General features: G+C 43.1%; 1 protein-coding gene across 2 annotated transcripts in view; it reads right to left on the bottom strand.

The window, feature by feature from the left end:
- sdc4 (syndecan 4) overlaps window positions 1-10,535 on the bottom strand; it is an 18,746-nt gene extending 8,211 nt beyond the window's left edge. For both annotated transcript variants that reach the window (XM_041033430.1, XM_041033431.1), the window contains exon 1: window positions 10,217-10,535. In XM_041033430.1, the coding sequence (XP_040889364.1) occupies window positions 10,217-10,270 (54 nt within the window). In that variant the 5' untranslated portion in view covers window positions 10,271-10,535. The remainder of the gene's footprint in view (window positions 1-10,216) is intronic.
- Between the last annotated feature and the right edge of the window lie 7,677 nt (window positions 10,536-18,212).

The raw sequence follows: 18,212 nt of genomic DNA, 5'->3' as shown, positions 1-18,212 counted from the left end.
ATATCAGGCCTAATGCTTCCACAGCCTTAATGGACTCTGCAACACAAACATGGCTACGTGCTTCACGGCAGAGCCGCGTGGTTCAGGGGAAAGCCACAAAAGTCAAACCCAACATCCTGAAAAACCGATTACTGAAGAATAACAATAACTGCTCCACATACAGGAAACACACATGAACAGACGCTGGTGATCCACAGAGATTCCCATGAATGTCTGGGTCCTAAAAGCTGAAGATTACCACCTCTGCAGCAGAAACCCACAGTACGTCCGTTCATTAGGCGCTGGAATATGGTGTCACAACAAAATCTAAATCACAGTTCGGAGAGAAACTCTTGACTTAAAGGCGGTCAACCACATTATTTGTCAGCCATTTTAAAATCCACTTACGACCCAAACAGATCGTCTTTTTGTCCCCATCGAGCCTCAAAGCTCTGCCTCATGTGGTGGACGTGGATCACGACCAAACCAACGATTTCCACCCAACCAAATGGATTTAATGGAGAGGAGGCGGAAATTATACTTCCGTTCGCGGAAGTGATGTCGAGTCAAGCATTTTATCTAATATTACACAACAGCATGCAACAGCGATGGACGTGAACACTTTCAGTTTCCACAGGGTGAAGGATCCAATCAGTAAAAACACGATCATTTCATCAAAACTCCTCCTTGATGTAACAAAAACTAACAAAAAGTTTGTCTCTCAGTGACCATAACTGAGCCCAGCATCACACAATGACACCTGCTCTCACTAAAGACTTTAAACAGTGATTATCAGCTCAGATAATCTTTTATCTGGAAGTCACGATCTATCACAAAGGTCGGAGTCGTCTCGCAGCCAAAGCTCTTCTTTGTTTAATGAAAGCCTCTTAATTGCAGAGCTCATCTCACCTCGCTGTGTCAATAAAACATGTGACTAAACAAACTGATTAAACTTCAGAGGAAATGAATTACAACATGTTTGGAATTGACACAATCAGTTGATTGACTATTTGATTTAAGCTGCAACTAATAACAAAAACATCAAACTCTCACCTCAGAGAAGCAGGAACATTTGTAGAATATTTGCAGCTTCAAAACGATTAATTAATCAATCGATTGACTAATCGTTCAGAAGTATCTTGTGTTTATCTGATCACATGGTCTTTGGTAAAAACTGAAATCTAACTGAGGTAAGAAGACGGGTGGTTTCCTGTCCTGCCCATCTCTGCATGTAGGTCCTAAACTTTCCAGTTCCCCAATTGTCCACATTCACTGAAAGGCAGTCTGTCAAGACACCCGCCACCCAGCCTTTGGGTCTGTCCCCTTCCATTGACACCGAACAATGCCAGTGGACGCCTCAAGAGCATATCAATGACCAAGGTAACCGGGGATAAGCCTCCAGCAGCCTCCCTTCATTAAACTGGGGGAAACAATCCCTCCATCTGCCAACACAGAGAGAGGCATCTGTTCCATTCACACAGCGGCGTGGAGGAGGTACAACGTATGAAAAGGCAGCAAAGAAACACCAGCACGCAGGAATGTTCTTCCTTATTCTTTGTGATGTCCAATGTCTCTTGACCTTTTCAAGAAAAGACAATTATTGTTGTTTTCTAACTTTTCTTCTTTCATGTGATTCCCAGACGCCTTTTGGTCTGAGATCACCTCCGCAGCCAAAATAAGCCAAAACTAAAAAGGTGTGTTTTGAACAGTGTTTCAAACGTGCTTCTCTTCCTTTCACTCCTCTCCACATTTCACTCCCTCCATTTCCCATCCTGCTTTTCAACACCCCCCCACCCCCCACGCAGCTGGGTGATACTTGAACCAGCAGGATTTGCACTGTGTATTGTGTCGCCTGATCTGCTTATAAGATGCACTTCTGACCCCTGACGTAACACTGCCAAAGGACACACACACACACACACACACACACACAGACACACCTTTGCCTTTTGCTCTGACAGTCGAGCTCTAGATTCCTTGTACCTACACCCTGTCTATCTATAGCGGTGTTTCCAGCTGCCAGCAGCGTGTGAGACGACGCACAGATGGAGGACGAGCGTCAGATGGATGTACGCTGAGATGCCCGGTGGAGTTTGTACTGTGAACAAATAAAGTTTTAAACTTGGGCTTTTAAATTAGACTTTTCCTTTTTGTTTTATGCTTAAGATTTTGAAAAGCCTGAAAAAGAACAGCCGATTATATATTATTTATTTATTTCTTTATTATTATTAACCTTGGGGAAAAACATCTGTGATAAAAAATGTATTATTTATATTATTTATAATTATTGTAGATATACTAATGTTGTCAGTATGTCAGTGTAACACTGTAAAGAGACCGTACTGCACTGCAGTAACAGATCGCCGGCACCCAGCTACCCACCATTTACAGAACATTTACCAGAAACGCTGCCTGAGCAGGAAGAAAAGCTTCATCAAGGATCCATCCCACTGTAACCATCAACATTAAACTCTCCTCCCATGGTTAGAGGAGCCACAGCTCCCACAGCAGCAGGCACAGGAAGAGCTTCTTCCCTGAGGCTATGACCCACACCACAGCACCGAGAATGGCTGCTCTCATTACTGCACCTCTCAGTACTTTTATATTTGCATTACAGCTACAGTCATTGAAAAACACCACGGTTTGTCATTTAGAAATCTGAGCTGAGTGTTGGGTCCATCAGGGCTGTGCTTCCTTTATCACAAAGACAAATATTAGTCAGTGAAGTGAGTAAGGTCGTAGCATTTCGCTCTGATAATAACCTGGACCACTTGCTTTATGTTTGACTGCTCATTTCCTGGCCATCTGAGATAAGACAGAGGCTGGACAGACGGGCCAGCTGTGTGGGAGACAGCGTTGGTTCAGTCTCCTCTGATAAGACTAATTGAGTTTTGATGAGCACCACCTGAGGGAACGTCCCCAGTCTTATCGCGCTGGCCTTTATTGGTCACTCCCTCCCGCCGATGAATGATCCTCTGTTATTATCAAATCCATCACTGATGGACGAATAGGCCGAAAGCCTGAAGCGAGTCAAACTCTTACAGAGACCATGCCTCTCTGGTGTCTTCCCTGCTCCTCTGTCTTCAAACTCTTTGATGTCAGTCCCTCAGGCAAGCATATCTCTGCCTTGGATCAAAGACATCACAGCCCAATAGGCTAAATGTAAGCTACTGAGGAGTTATCATCAGCCAGAGGATCGGCTCAAGGCCTTAAGTGGCAGGAAGTTATACGGAAAAAGGCAGGAAAACAGGAAATATCCATCTGAGACAAATCGACTTGTGTTTAATAAAAGCCTGAAACGAAGCATGAATATGAACCAGTCCAGTAAACAACCGGCTTATTTATACATGTTAGTTGTCTTGGACACGTGAGACTGCCCATTCATTAACAGTGGAAGATTAGACACAATAGCTCCCATTCATTCCCAACAAGACATGCTTAAGTCGGCTCTTTATCCCATTCAACTGCAGATCAGTTCCATTTCCAGCTCATAGTCAGTGAACGACCTTCGTTTTAGTCTAATTTAAAAAGGGCCTTTGTTGGTTTTACTATTTAAAACAATTTCCTAAATTGAGAAAGACGTCAGACACACCATGAAACAGGCTCATGTTTGATTTAAATAACAGCTCAAGTTGTATCAACTCTTCCCCTAACACTCATTAACACAGTGTCAATGTTTAATCACACTTGATTAACTAGACCTCTTTCTTATGTTGGTTAATCTTTAACTTCATCCTGCAGATATTAATGTATGAGCTGGTCCAGTTCACAGCACAGACCAAAGACCATTATGAATAACTGGCATTGGAGACAAACCTTAAAAGGGAAGAAACGTGTTTGGCATTAAGTTCTGTTCCTGTTTATGTCTGGTGACACAACCCTAAAATGTATTTTGGTGTTTTGTTTCATATAGAAATGAGAAATGTAAAGTTTTAGTTAAACATTTTGGGATGTGCTAACGCTAATTATGCTAATGAGCTTCCTCTCTGAGCATTAGATACGAAGATGGATAAAACCCTCATGTCTGTACTGCAAGTATGAAGCTGAAGCCAGCGGTCAGCCGCGCTAGCTGTCTCCCTCCGTTTCCACTTTTTAAGTTAAGCTAAGCTAACTGGCTGTAGCTTCATATTTGATGTACTGACAAGAGACTGTTATCACTCTCCTAATCACACTCTCAGCAGGAAAGCAACAAGGAACTTCCCAAAATGTGGAACCATGCCTTTAGTCTGCACGAGGCTGTGTGTGTGTGTGTGTGTGTGTGTGTGTGTGTGTGTGTGTGTGTGTGTGTGTGTGTGTGCGGCTGTTGAGTTTGGCAGACGGAGGAATGAGCCTCTCCATATGGGTCGGCCGAGAAGCCAAGACTGTGGCTACACAGTCAGCTACTACATTCCTCTCTACAATGGAGCCAAGGCGGTGTATGCACAGACAGAAATGCAATTAACGGTTTGGGCCAAGCACCAAGAACTGCTCTCGTGGTTCTTCTAGGTGCGTGATATAAACTCAGGCTGCACTAACTGCTGCAGAGAGGTGGCTTCAAACTGTTGTTAGCACCTAAAGGCGGCGGGGGTGCTGCTTCTCGTAGCAGCTCCACCTTCATGCTAATATACACTATGTTCAAATGAGCCTGAGTTTAGCCAGAGACCAAAATTTACGCTGCATCATCCGTCCTGACGCGTTAAAATTCCTATACATGGGATATTTTACACACCTCAACCATCAGCAGCTCTGCCTTTCATCCTGTCCCTTACTTCAAGTTTATGTAGCTGCTACTTGAGGAAAGAAGATTATGCAAAAGAAAATACACACAGCAGCAACAGATATGATTCTCTTCATTTTTGCTTTAGCAGCTTGGTTCAGTTCACAACGCGCGACATCTCTTTGCTAAAATCTACACAAAATCTAATTCTCTGGAGGGTAACGGCAGCTCCATCGACGAAGGAAGTGATGGATCTGAATTTACGTGGATCTGAAATGGACAAGGCGGCCTCTGTTGTTGACAACAGGTTTAGTAACTGTGGTGCCCACATGGGGCTGGCTGGCTGAGCCACTGGTGATCTACTGTAGAGAGGTAGACCTCACACGCTACGAGACAAACAACACTGCAAAGACGCTCACACACACTGATACTAAGCCACACTTGAGCACACACACACCACATCAAAGACTTTCTGTATTATTGAGACACATTTGTCAGGAAGGATGTCTGAAAAAGGGGAAGCCCTCATACCACCCAAAAGCACTCGAAAATGGCTAGTGGTTTTGCATGTGTGTGTGTGTGTGTGTGTGTGTGTGTGTGTGTGTATATATGTATACTGTTTTCTGACAGAAATTAGGTCAACTTAGTTTTGTTTGCGGGAACAAGCCTTTACCATGGAAAAGCTGCAGAAATCACCATGTTAAAAGAGGCAGAAAAGGCTCTGTCACTCATAAATAAGTGGCTATGTCAACAGCTAATGGCTCCTTGATGGACATCACCCGACCAAAGTGCCTCAGCACTCTGCTCCACACACAGCACCAAGCTGATGGACACGTTCTGAGAAACTTGTAGCCCCAGGGGGCAATATTTTCATTATTATATTTCATGCCCACTCCCTCCGTTTTTCAGTCAGATACATCTGTTCTGCTCAGGGAGGAGAAGCAGCACAGAGGGCGTCAGCGCTGATAGCTGCTAACAGTCTGGATTCAGGCCTGGAATAACCATCTGTCAGAGTATGACAGTGTGTCACGGGACGGCAGAGAAGGAGGAGAGGCTACGGGACCAACATCAAACGGCCTCCCTCCGAGCTCAGTGGTACTTTTCCCAATGGAAACACAGCAAGGATCATATTCCATGTTCTGCTGTGGCTCCCTATGTTTTTTACTAGTCCACCACAAAGCCACAGCAGCGTTTCTGTCCTAGCATGGGGGAGGTGGCAGTGAAGAAGCTGGTGCGTTAGCCTGTGTGTTTGCCAGGCTGTCGATGTAAATAAGAACGTGCTGTTGATCAACCTATTTTACACCTGTAGAGCTGAAACGATCTGTTTATCGATCAGTGGTCGTGTGCTGAACAGGATGCATTCAAAAACAAACTAACACACTCAAAGAAATAATTCTTTGAGACAGATATTTTTAGTGCTTTGTAAGACTTTTTAAAACTCACAGATTCCATGTGTGTTTAACTAGAAAGTGGATCCAGCATCAAGAGTCCAAAAAAGGCTGGATGAAAGCGACATAACCAGAATAGGAGGGGCTTTATGGTCGACTTCTGACCTGAACGTATTCATACAGTTCCCGTTACAAGTGCCAGAATATGTAGCGGTTGAAAGGGGGTGGAGGGAGGGAGGGGGAAATCAGATTCTCGACTGCTCTCCATCAGAGGCAGGAAGGACAAAAAAACTCCTCTCTCTATGCCAACATTCCACAGCCCAAAGGGATTTTATAGACCAGCGGACAGCAATGCAGGAACCATTATTACATCCTACCGATACCATTTATCATGCTCCCTCTTTCCCTCCCTGCTTCCCCACGTTCTTTTCACCGCACTGGCTTTCAGTGCACCCCATCATGCAACAGACAAAAAAAAAACTTCCTTAAAAAACCTGGCTCATTCTCGTGCAAATGATTGGAGGCTAAATGCAAAACCAGTGACATTCCAACAAGATATAACAAATGGACTCAGCCCCAAGGCTCCAAAGGCAACAAGCTGGGGTTTGGTGGTGCAACATGGATTAACTCCGGGGCAAAGAGGATTTTTTTTTACCCTGATTAACCACCAAAGTTGTTACCACAAGTACATGTGGTAAATTAAGGTGCTGTGATGTTGCTAATTGAAATGAAAACCAGTTTAAGGACAGTTTTTACTTTTGTACACTAAAGATGAGCCAACGGTTTGGTATCCACCCACTACCATTCCACAAATATTATTGGGTGGTGCAAATTTTCCAGTTGAATGCCATTAACCTGTCCGGCAAGACAAGACGGCATCACTGTGAAAACATGGTGTAAATCTGACATTTCTGTTTGTTTGATTTGTTCATGTGAGGAAGGTTTCAGTCTCTTCAACGCTCCACCCTGATCTGACAGGTGGATGGAAACAAATCAAACAGCTCTGTATAACCTGTCTTTAATTTAACATACGAAAACAGTGACAGCGCACTCCTATCTTTCACCTTCAACCAAAACTTTGTAATCAAAGACTTGCAGCGACTTGTGTTACCATATGTGGCCAACATGTGGAGAAAATGCTGAGGTCAGTGGAAAAAGCCATGAAGAACAGGATTTGTTTGTCCTGCTCTATCTTGGACAAACTGATAAAACTGTACACGGAGCTTAGCTGGCTGCAGCTCAGCATATCTGACAGAAATCAAAATGGCTGACATTAAAAAAAAACAAAAAAAAAACAGCTCTGCTGTGGGCAGCAAAAAAAACTTTGCTAAATGAAACAATAACTTCCAAGAATTAGAAAATTATAAGTCTCTTGGCATCCAGTTGATAAGAAAACCAACTGAATTTATTGAGAAAAACATTCCAATCATGCCTGTGGCTCCCAAAAAAAGCCTTCTTCAGATTCAGAGCATGCACCATTGTCAGGTAGCAGAACATTGTTATCGATTAGCTGGGAACACCAAACCCACATACCAATCATGACCTCAGTGTGTAGAGAGAAGAAAGGGCTGGAAGAAGGGAGGGGAGGTGGAGGAAAGGATTGCCGTAGCTCAGAGGCTAAGTATCCATCAAAGGAAAGTTCAGAAAAGAGAAAGAAAAGGGGGAGAAAAGCCTCAGAGTCCTACCTCAGAATGACAACTGATCACACGGACAGTGGGAGCAGACTCGCTGAAGACTAAAGAAACAAAAAGGCAAAAACTGGAGGGTAAAAGCTCAAATAAGGAGCAAAATAAACCAGAAATAGTTCGTGTTTCGGTGGGAAAGCTGTAGGTGTATCCACACTGGGCCAGGCTAGAGGAAAGCACTGTCCCTTATGAAAAGGCCCCAGGGCCCTATTGAAATCCCTCCAAGTGTGCAAAATCCCCAAGAGGGCCGGTCAAGGTCACCAAAGGTCACATTCCAGAGAGGAAATCAAAAAAGGAGAAGAGGAGAGGGGAGAAGGGAGCGAGAGAGACAACAGGATGAAGCAGGGCGAGCACGCAGAAGCTCCGCGGCTTTGGGGAATGTAACAGATTGTAAAGGCGAGGTGGATCCAACCGACCGTCTGTGTTTTGGTCCAAGTCACCGGGTTATGACTGCAACATGCTGGAGGAGAGACGAGGCCTGAAGGCTGCTGAAGTTCAGCGTGGGATTAGTGTCCCAGGCACTGGGAAATTTCCGTGTGTCATCGTACGTCACCCTGAAGACGGTTGTCCACTCATTTTTTGAAATCTTGCTTTTCTTTTAAACAATATTAAGACTACACTGAAATATAAAGAGATGCATGGCAGGCATGTAGTCAAACCTGGAGTGACTGGTAAAGCCAGTTATTTACTGCTGTTCCCCATTTGACACCATCTGTACTGACCAACTGGGCTAACTGGGAGGGCAGGGTGCATGTGGCTGTGTGTGGGTCTCTTCTCTTCACATGTACACATGACACTGTAAAGCAGTTACAGGTACTGTAGGACAGTGAATGGCTGTCACTGGATTCAACAGGTTGTGAGAGGACCCCAGCAACTTCAGGTCTGTTTGACGACACACTGTCAGATTTACCCTTTCACTTCAGCCAACACCAACCAACAACACAGGCCACACACATACAACCATCACATGACAGTGCTTTTCTGTGTGCCAGAGCAGGACCCTGTCAAAACATGGCATTCTCTGCTGTCTGAATATCACTGGTTTCATACACAGTTAATGAACAAACTAAGCTTGTGTGGCGGAAGAATGCAGGAACCAGAGCCTTAGAGGACAACGGTCTGACTGCACGCATCACAAAACGCTCGAGCACAGAAGCAGTAACACTGAAAAGCCCACACACAAACAGAAATCTCCACACTGCCAGGATGGTGCACACCCTGAAAATAATTACAGCACATAACTCTTAAAAGTCATGAACCTGCACTCAGAAAGCCTCCACTGCCTTGTGAAATAACATTTTTTAAATGTCAGCCATCTCCCATTCAGCTACGCTCCTCAACACACAGATTCTTACAGTGTGAAGTCAGCCCTTTGCTTCTCACTACACAGCGAGACGCTATTTAACTTATCCCAACAGTATCTGTGGGTCCCAGAGGACGGCCCTCTGTGAGGCGTCCACTGCAAAACGTGCAGGACTAAACATTTCAAAGGTATGAGAGAACTAAGTCCCCTCAGAGGTTTCCAGATTGTTAATCAAGCAGCCGTCAGAATTCATGCACTAATGAACAGTGTATTATAGTATAAGGATGAGTAGATGCATCAAGTGGTCTATCAACAGAAAAATGATCAGTAACTATTTTGACAATCAAACAATTGTTAAAGTAATTTTTATGCAAAAGATGCTGTTTACATCCTCCCAGATACGAAGATCTGCTGCTCTTCTCTGTTTTACATCATATTAAACTGAATTTCTAGGCTGTTTCCTGGACAAAACAAATATGTGAAGACATCATCTTAGACTCTGACAGACTGTGATGGACATTTATCAACATTTTCTGACTAAACAATTACTCGAGAAAGTAAAATAAATGGCTGATTTTCATTATTCTGGGGAAACAGACACTAAAACCTGGGACACAGGTAAAACAAACAGAGACACCTACAGTCTAACATGCATCTACTGTTATGAATGGGAGATGTCGGGGGGGTAAAATCAAAGGTATGGAAGGATTATTGATCAGAAAGAGTCATTCATGTAAAACATTACATAAAAGCAGCAGAGATGTGCCAGTGATCGGCCGATCAGAGGCAGGAAAACTGCCCCCCCCCCACCCCCCCACCGGCCCCACACTGGATAATGACCCTCTCCCACGACCAACACACACTCCCTGGACTCCAGCCTCGATCCTAGCCGTGAAGCTAAGTAGCTAACAACGCTGAGGCTCTGTGGGTTAGGGTCTAACTTTTAAACTCTGTACACTTCCAACGTTTTTCGTCCGTGTGAGATTCAGATGTGCGTTAAAAACCGAGCGTTCACTGTTTCTTTGAAGTTCAATCAAAGCGATCCCAGTCGCATTAACGCTAGCATACTTTATCTGGCGCTGCCAGTGAAAACAAAACAAACAAAACAAGTTTCAGGCTTCAAACTTTAGCTCATCTTTAGAGACGTGTAGTAAAACACACTCACCGACTCTGAGAAAACGGAGGCAGAGAGAATCAACACGAGGCACAGGCTGAGCATGGTGGTCCTGTTCGGTGGCGTTAAAGTTACAAAAATAAAGAAAGTCTTGATATAAAAGCTGCGTTAAATTTACAGAGGTTTAAAACTAAACCAGCGCCGTGAGTGGGTGTTCGTTCGGGTACAGCTGTTTCGTATTTGTGTCCCAGTATAGTCCAACAAATGTACAAGTAGTTCTCAACTCGTCCACCTTTATCACCTTGACCGACTCTTCTGTTCCTTTTCTGTCCGATGTCTGGTCTACTTCACCGGGGCTGCTCGCGCTGTGCCGCTCTATATACGCTCTGCATCGTCCGCCAATCAGCGTCGAGCACGGGTCGTGACGCTCTCTCTCTACCTTCCCGATAATTTACGGTAAATCCGTTCAACAAGTGGCCACGCCCCCAGCGGCGCGATGGCAGAATGCTTCAAAAATAAAAGACCAGCTCCCAGAGCTTTAACGATGTGAAATTTTTTAATGATCGGTGGTGGGAAGTAACTAAATACATCTACTCGAATGCTGTAATTAAGTATAATTTTGAGACCCTTACTTTTAGTTTTATTTATTTCCCGAAACCCGTCGATCGAATCTAAAGGTCCCTGGTTCGATCCCGGGTTTCGGCAGTGAATGGGGTTTCTTTTAACAGTCTATTAACTATCTATATATTTAGGTTTTCTATCTTATGCTGGAATTATCACAGAAATGTCTCAGCAACACAACACCAACACACTGACTGCAGGAACCTACTGTTCACTCACCATCTGCCGCCATGAGACGGTCAGCGTTATTAGCTTCAGCTGATTAGATCTATTGATCTATGCTATCTATACATTAGTAAAATTAGCTCCGCCTTAACCAGCTAGAACATTAAAGTGATGCTTGCATGTTGATGTGCCATTTGCCAGTGAGCCACGGGGTGTTAACTGCTGTGTGTGATAGCCCCAGAGACTGTGATTAAAAGGGGGTTTTGTTTTTTTTTAACACCAAAGAAAGACAAACTCATGTAATAGTGTTAGTATTACTGTGGGTGTCCACATACTTTTGTCCACATCGTGTCTAATGAAACATCTTCTTTTAGGCTGCATTCATCGCAGAGTTTTTACAAACATCAGTGGGAGTGAAAATGTATGAAACATAATGTTCCAGTTGGTCTCTCCGCCCCTCTGGTCCCACTCAGGTTAAATTCCCATCAGGAATATTTTGCACTGTGTAATGTTCCTTTCGTTTTCAGCCTGTCTGAGTTTCCTTTAAAAGGGAAGTTAGTTGCCTGTGGGGTTTTGTTGGGTCATGAAAATTCTTTTGAGTGACGACATCTTCCGGTGAAAAGTTCCGTCTTTTTTCCTTCTGTCTCGTTTCCCCCTCCGTCTCTCTCTGGGCTTCATTTCAAAAAGAAAAGATGACTTTACTCCGCAGGGCTTATCTGTGGAAACTACATTAGTCACTGTTTACCTGTTTTCGTTTTGCTCCCCAGTTTGTTTTACGTTGCCTCGTCAACGTTTCACTTTCCTTCAGCATCTTGAAGAAATAAACTCTGGTGTTTGAAATTCAGGGATGGGTCATGTGACTGTGGCTGTACAGTGACTTTGTCTAGGACACTTTTTATGATGCTTTAAGTTCTTTATAATCTGTGAGTCAGTAGTTAAAACGTACTTACATCCTAATGTACTGACTGTACATTGTATTGTTAGAGACATGTAGAACAACTTTAAATGGAAAGTTTTTATTGGTTTGGGACCCAAGGTCTTTTTTTAATTAATTAATTTTATTTTGAAATAATTAGTTTATATCTTACTGTTATCAGTAAACATAAATGAAAACAAAAACATTTTTTGTTTATCTTGTGATCCTCAGGGGTCCTGACTCACAAATAATGATTTAATCATTTCCCCCTGTGTACAGTTAGAATATATACAGGGCTGTGTTCTTCAAACTATGGTACTAAATATAAGCTAATAAATGGTAAACATCAGGTATTTATACTGACATAACTACAACACAAAGAGAGAAGAGGAGGAGGCAGAAGCAGAAGAAAAAGGAGCAGCTGGAGACGTGGGAGGAAATTTTCTGGATTTTGCCTTTTGCCTGGTTTATCTACCTGTTGCTGACTCTTGCCTACGCTCTGACTTCACCCAGCCTTATAAAGGTGAACTGCTTTGAAATTTCCTCCTAAACCTGAGCCATGTTGTGTTTTCAGGTGTCACAAACTGAAAGGTTTTAGAACCGCTGGCGTCTGTCTTTCACTCAGGAACACGTTTGTGGCTAAAATGTGTACAATCTGTTGTTTGTTTGTGTCATTTTATGTCTGCAGTGGAACGACGGGAGGAGCTGCGTGTCAGTGACACAGATCTACAGGTTTAATTAAGTTACCGCTGACACATAATGTCGGGAGTTTCTGCTCTTTCAAATGTTTTTTCTGTCACTGTTCCATTAAACACAAAGATAACACACTAATCTCAGATAAAAATAGATAAAACACACACAATCACACAGTTACACACACAGTTACACACAGTTACAATATGTCTTTATATGGGATTTTTTTTTGTGTGTGTGTGTGTGTGTGTGTGTGTGTGTGTGTGTGTGTGTGTGTGTGTGTGTGAGATAAACAGCTAAATCTGACACACCTTATAAGCTAAAGATAGATCAGGACATTTCATAAAGGAAATGTCGCAGGTGTACTGTTTGTGCACCAATGAGGATGTTGGAGTTTCCAGCTTTTCCTCACCTGGCCGATCACACCTGCTCTGCTCAGGTAAAAAGTCCCCCTGTTTTATAAAGTTACACCATGACAGATGATTGTTTCCCTTCAACATCAGCGTCTTTCATCTTGAGTGTCTTACCATGAGGGTGTGATATTGAGGGAAGAGTAGAACAGAAAGTTTTCTTATCACTCACCACATATTTATAGCGTCTGTGAGCCAGTGTAGTTTATGGGATGTGATGACACACGCAGTTGTTGCTTTTGTGCCATTTCAGACTTGTACTTCACAACATCTGAGAGAGAAACTTTTTAAACTTTTTAACTCGACTTTAGCTACTAACTACTTCAGATGAAGATTTTACAAGAAAAATATATGAGATGACGATGAACTCATAAAATATGATGCAGAGTTTTACCATTAACCAACCAGCTACACATTGACAAAGCATAACATTAAGTAACTAGAATGGCTCTCAGTGGATCACACACCTCTGCCAAGGACAAATGTTGATGAAAATGTGTAAAAAAGCCAGACTCAGACTTTTGATCTTGTACTTTTGGTTTTAAAAAAAAAATCAAACACTAAGTTCCAGATTCTTTAAATGTTGTTTAAATGTGTTGCTTTTGAAAGAAAGTGGACGAACACAGGGACTGATGTGTGGTACAGTGGACAGTCACTGTTCAGAGACGAGGTTCAGTCCATCAGACTTTACCACAGAAAATCTCTGGGTTAGAGGTAGAAAATCATCCACTCAATCTGGCAAATGTCATGATTGTTGTTTACATAAACACTTTCTGATGAAGCTACTTGCTAAACTTGTCCTCGCTCTTTTTTCACTCCACAGCCATCACGTCTTTCCAGACAGAAGTGAGAGAGACGTCAGGAGCTGGCAGCTCCACTCGCTTTCACCCTGCAGACGGATCAGATTAACAGCTGGCTAAACAAGATAATGCAGGTAAATTCCCCTTTCCGACAGGAAAACCAGGAAGCTGGTTCACACACACACACACACACACACACACACACACACACACACACACACACACACACACACACACACACACACACACACACACACACACACACACACACACAGTGAAGAACCTGCAGCTGTCACACTGTGAAATAAAGACACAAAAAGTTGTTCTTCAAATTACAAAGCAGAGGAGTATCAGGAGCGTTTCACACTCATGCAATGCATGCTGGGAGCCACTGTGTGTGATACAGACACATACTGTATGTATATGTATGGAGTTCATGTTGTCATCCAGATGCTATAATGATTTTTTTTGAAAGCTTTGAAAGTTAGCAAAGTGCTGCAGCAGGATCTGTGATGGACATGGACGTTCAGCAGGACAGAGACAAAAGCGAATGATAAACGTTCATGTAATATGAACAGCGAGCAGGAGGATCGGCAACTACTGCTGCCTTATGCTTTGGTTTACACTGTCGTGCTGTTGTTGTTGTTTTTTGGCAGTTTATTGTGAAATTCACAATCCAAGAAAGTACTGACCACGATGTGAAAGCCAACAGTTGTTTGCCTTGTTCGCTGCAAACAAATAATTCAAGACAACAACTAGAAATCAAAGTACCACTAAAAGCTGAGAGGGAAAGCTGCTCAGAGAAGAGCGGGCAAAGTCCAAATGAAAGTGTGTGGGTTTGTGAATGTGTGTTTGTGTTGTGTACATATCTCAAGTGACATTTAGGAAAGGTCTCATGATACCACAGAGGTGAAAAAATGAGTAAAAAAACAAAACAAACAAACAAACAAAAAACCCCGCTGAGTCACCCCATGACACGGAGGAAGCCCCGAAAGGGCATGAGCAAAAAAAATCGCAAAGTCACAGTCAAATTTGAATATTTTAGATTTTGTTTAAACAGTAACTGGGAAGTTTTTCAGTGTCAGATGGAAATTTCACCCACTGCACATGGTCTGAAAAAATAAGATGAGAGAAAAGAGAAGTAAAAAATGGAGTGAAGAGGACAGAGGCGGGGTAAAATGACTGGTGCAGTCAGTGGCAGTTCTACATAGAATTACTCCCTGGGGGAGACCCCCTCCAACCACTGACCCACTAATGAAGATCATCCTTTTTATTTGCTGTGGTGCTTTGTGTCTATATAAAACCAGCACATCTGAAAGTTCTTCAAATCAAAAATGGCTAAAACAAGGAAGTTAACACAAGAAACAAAAGAAATCATTGGTTTTGTTTGGGTCTGTCTGTGAACACCTTGTGAAATACAAAAAAGATTTTTCTGCAAATATTTCATGATGATATTTGAGATTGTGGGGACTGCAGTCGTAGGGGCTGCCACACTCTCCCAACCCAAACGAAGTTTCCTGAGGCTGAGTTAGTGTGGAGGCATCTCTGTCATTACAGTCACACTATATTCACTTTTTAAAAATGAGTCATATCAAACATCTGACTCATCGAACTGAAAGTCAGTCATTTCACTTCACACTGAGCAGCTGCTGTTTGCAGACAGAGAGGTGAACTTGCTGTGAGAAGCTTTGACATGACGTCTGTTTCAATCCTCACACTTCACACCAGGTACACTGAAGAAGGAGATGCTTTCCATGTACATGTAAAAGATGTATAATGACAATAAAAGGCATTCTATTCATTCTACAGAGCGCTGAATGTTCAGGGACAGAAAGGTGTAGCAGGATGTTTCCTCTGCTGATGCTTTAGCGCCATCTGCTGATCACACATGGACACAGCAAGTGCATTCAGCTGAACAGCCCCTGTGTGTATGTGTGTATATATATATATACTGGGATCAGTTTTTATCTCAGTAGCAGTATTAGCATTATGTTATTAGTAATATTATATTACCAAACCCTTTCACAGACGTAAGAAATGAATGAAGACAGTTTATTAACTTGATCTGGACACACAGAGCTTTAAACACTGAGCCTCATATTTCTCATTTTCAGATTAAGACATAAATTTGTGGATTTGTCATCAAATAAGAGACAAAACATAAAATTGCTCCAAAACAATCAAACTGACTATAAACAACATTTTTATGCCAGAAATTCCCTCATGAAGAGAAAGAGTTTGGAGCCCAGAAATACAAAATAAACAAAATAAAATGAACAACATGTCATTTTCTGACTTCCATCTTCATGCTGGACTTTGTGACACAATACTGACTCGGCAGAGCCTGAACCATCAGATACAGGTGTGTTTATACTATAATCAGCTGCCTACACAGGTGAAACCCGTCTCACTAAGTGTGTCACTTCCAAAACCAACAGGCTTCAGCCTGATGGGTTGGTCAGGTGTTTGAATTGAAGGCAGTGAATTCTCCTGCAAACACATGTTTTGTATTTTATATTTATAATGAACTTCGATCAGCTCTGGTCAGAGATCTGTTTTCATGTTGACATTAAAAAGGTCTGAAAACTTAAGTAACCATCACTGCCTGTAGATGGCGCTCTGCTCCTGCTGTCATGGCTGCAGGTTTGTCTGACACAGCACAGAGGTGTGAAGAGACACTATTTACACACACACACACACACACACACACACACACACACACACACACACACACACACACACACACACACACACACACACTGAGTAAATCCAGACCTTTAAGTCAGGACTTTGCAGAAGCCTTTGTCAGCAGTTAGGACTTGAATGGCATCAGCCGGGTGAGGACCAGGACATTTGGCTCATCAGACCTGAGCAGCTTTGTCTTCATGCTCTCATATCTCTGCAGAGGACTGCTGAGGTTCTGTTAGAGAGAACGTTGGGTCCCAAAGTTCTTCAGTATATCCAATGTCTTCAGTTTGCCACAGGTGGGCTGCAGTCAAGTCCTACACACATCTCAGGGATAATTAAAGCAAACAGGAAGCACCTGGCCAGAATCTGGGAAACCACAGCAAAGGGTCTGAATGTGAATGAGAGATTTCAGTATTTGATTTTTAATAAATTAATATTTTTCCCTTTAAAATTAAATCAAAGACACAGCAGCGTGTGTAACAGCTGAAAGACTCTGAGTTCTTTCTTATTTTATTTATTTTGTTTAACCTTTATTTAACCAGGTTAGTCAGTTGAGAACCAGCTCTCACCTTCAACGACAAGAGGCAGCAGCATGAAGCGTGTTATACAACAACACAATAAAGGAAACGTTCTGAAGCCACAGCAGATCCACAGCGTTCAGCGCAGTGTTTTTTTTAGGGCGGCTGTGGAAGGAAGAAAACTCCTGAAGAGAGACCTCCTTCATTTCAAAGTCGAGTCGGTGGGTATCACCTGCTGCGGTGAGAGCTGTGTGTGATGGCTCTGTGGTTGAGGTGTGACAGGTCAGATGCAGGGAGGCTGATGGTTCTGGTGGTGATGTGTCTGAAACGATCAGGACTCTGCTGCCTGACTCTGCCTGCTGCTTGGCACGGACACGTGCCACTGCTCATTATGATGAAATGATAATAATATTCCGATGCTGTGTGTGACTTACAGAAGACTTATCGCTCCGAGGAGTGTTGACTGGTTACTGTTGTTTAGCAGTGCAGCTCTGTCAGTGTCCTCAGAGTCTCTCAGGTGTGTGGTGACGGGTGAAACAGACACAGTTGTTTGTGTGGACAGGTGTAGAGAAGGGGACCGAGGACACAGCCCTGAGGGACTCCACCTGTTCTGACAAGCAGCGTCCCACGCCCCTCGTTTGGTCCGGTGGGTAAACTGGTGGAGGTCCAGCTGTGGTCTGATAACTTGCAAGATGGTTTTCAGAAGCAGGTTCTTAATTTTTCAGTGAACTTTATGGACTTCTCAGCGACCTTACATCCACTCTGATGAAGGTCAGCTCACTCTCGACCTCATAAACAGCAGCTTGTGAGACCATCTCACCTGAGGCTCCATTTAATGAGGCTCCATTTCTGTTTCCCAAGTCAAGAATAAGCTTTAAGAGTTAGAGCTTTTAGAGTTAGTTACCATTCATGATAGCTGCTAAAGTTGTTGCGCGCTAGTTCTGCTAATGAACAGTACAGTCACAGTAGTACTTGTACTCACTGTAGCATGTGTAGTGAGGCAGTAATTAACTCTTAATTAACAGCTCGACAATTCATCTCATTTTACCTTTAACCCACAGAGAGTCGTTAAGTGTCTGTGAGCAGCAGCAGGTCTGCAGCCTCGCCCTCAGAGCCTGAGTGTGGCCACATGCAGCCAGTCCTGCGTAACTCAACCCCGAAGTTTGCCAGAACAGATCCATCATCATTTACGTCCCGCTGAGCGCTGTTTGTCTCAGCAGCTCGCTGCCGGCTAAA

This window comes from Toxotes jaculatrix, chromosome 3 (genome assembly GCF_017976425.1).
Source record: "Toxotes jaculatrix isolate fToxJac2 chromosome 3, fToxJac2.pri, whole genome shotgun sequence".
NCBI lineage: Eukaryota > Metazoa > Chordata > Actinopteri > Toxotidae > Toxotes > Toxotes jaculatrix.
The sequence above is the reverse complement of the archived record's forward strand: the minus strand, read 5'-3'. Positions and strand labels throughout refer to the sequence as shown.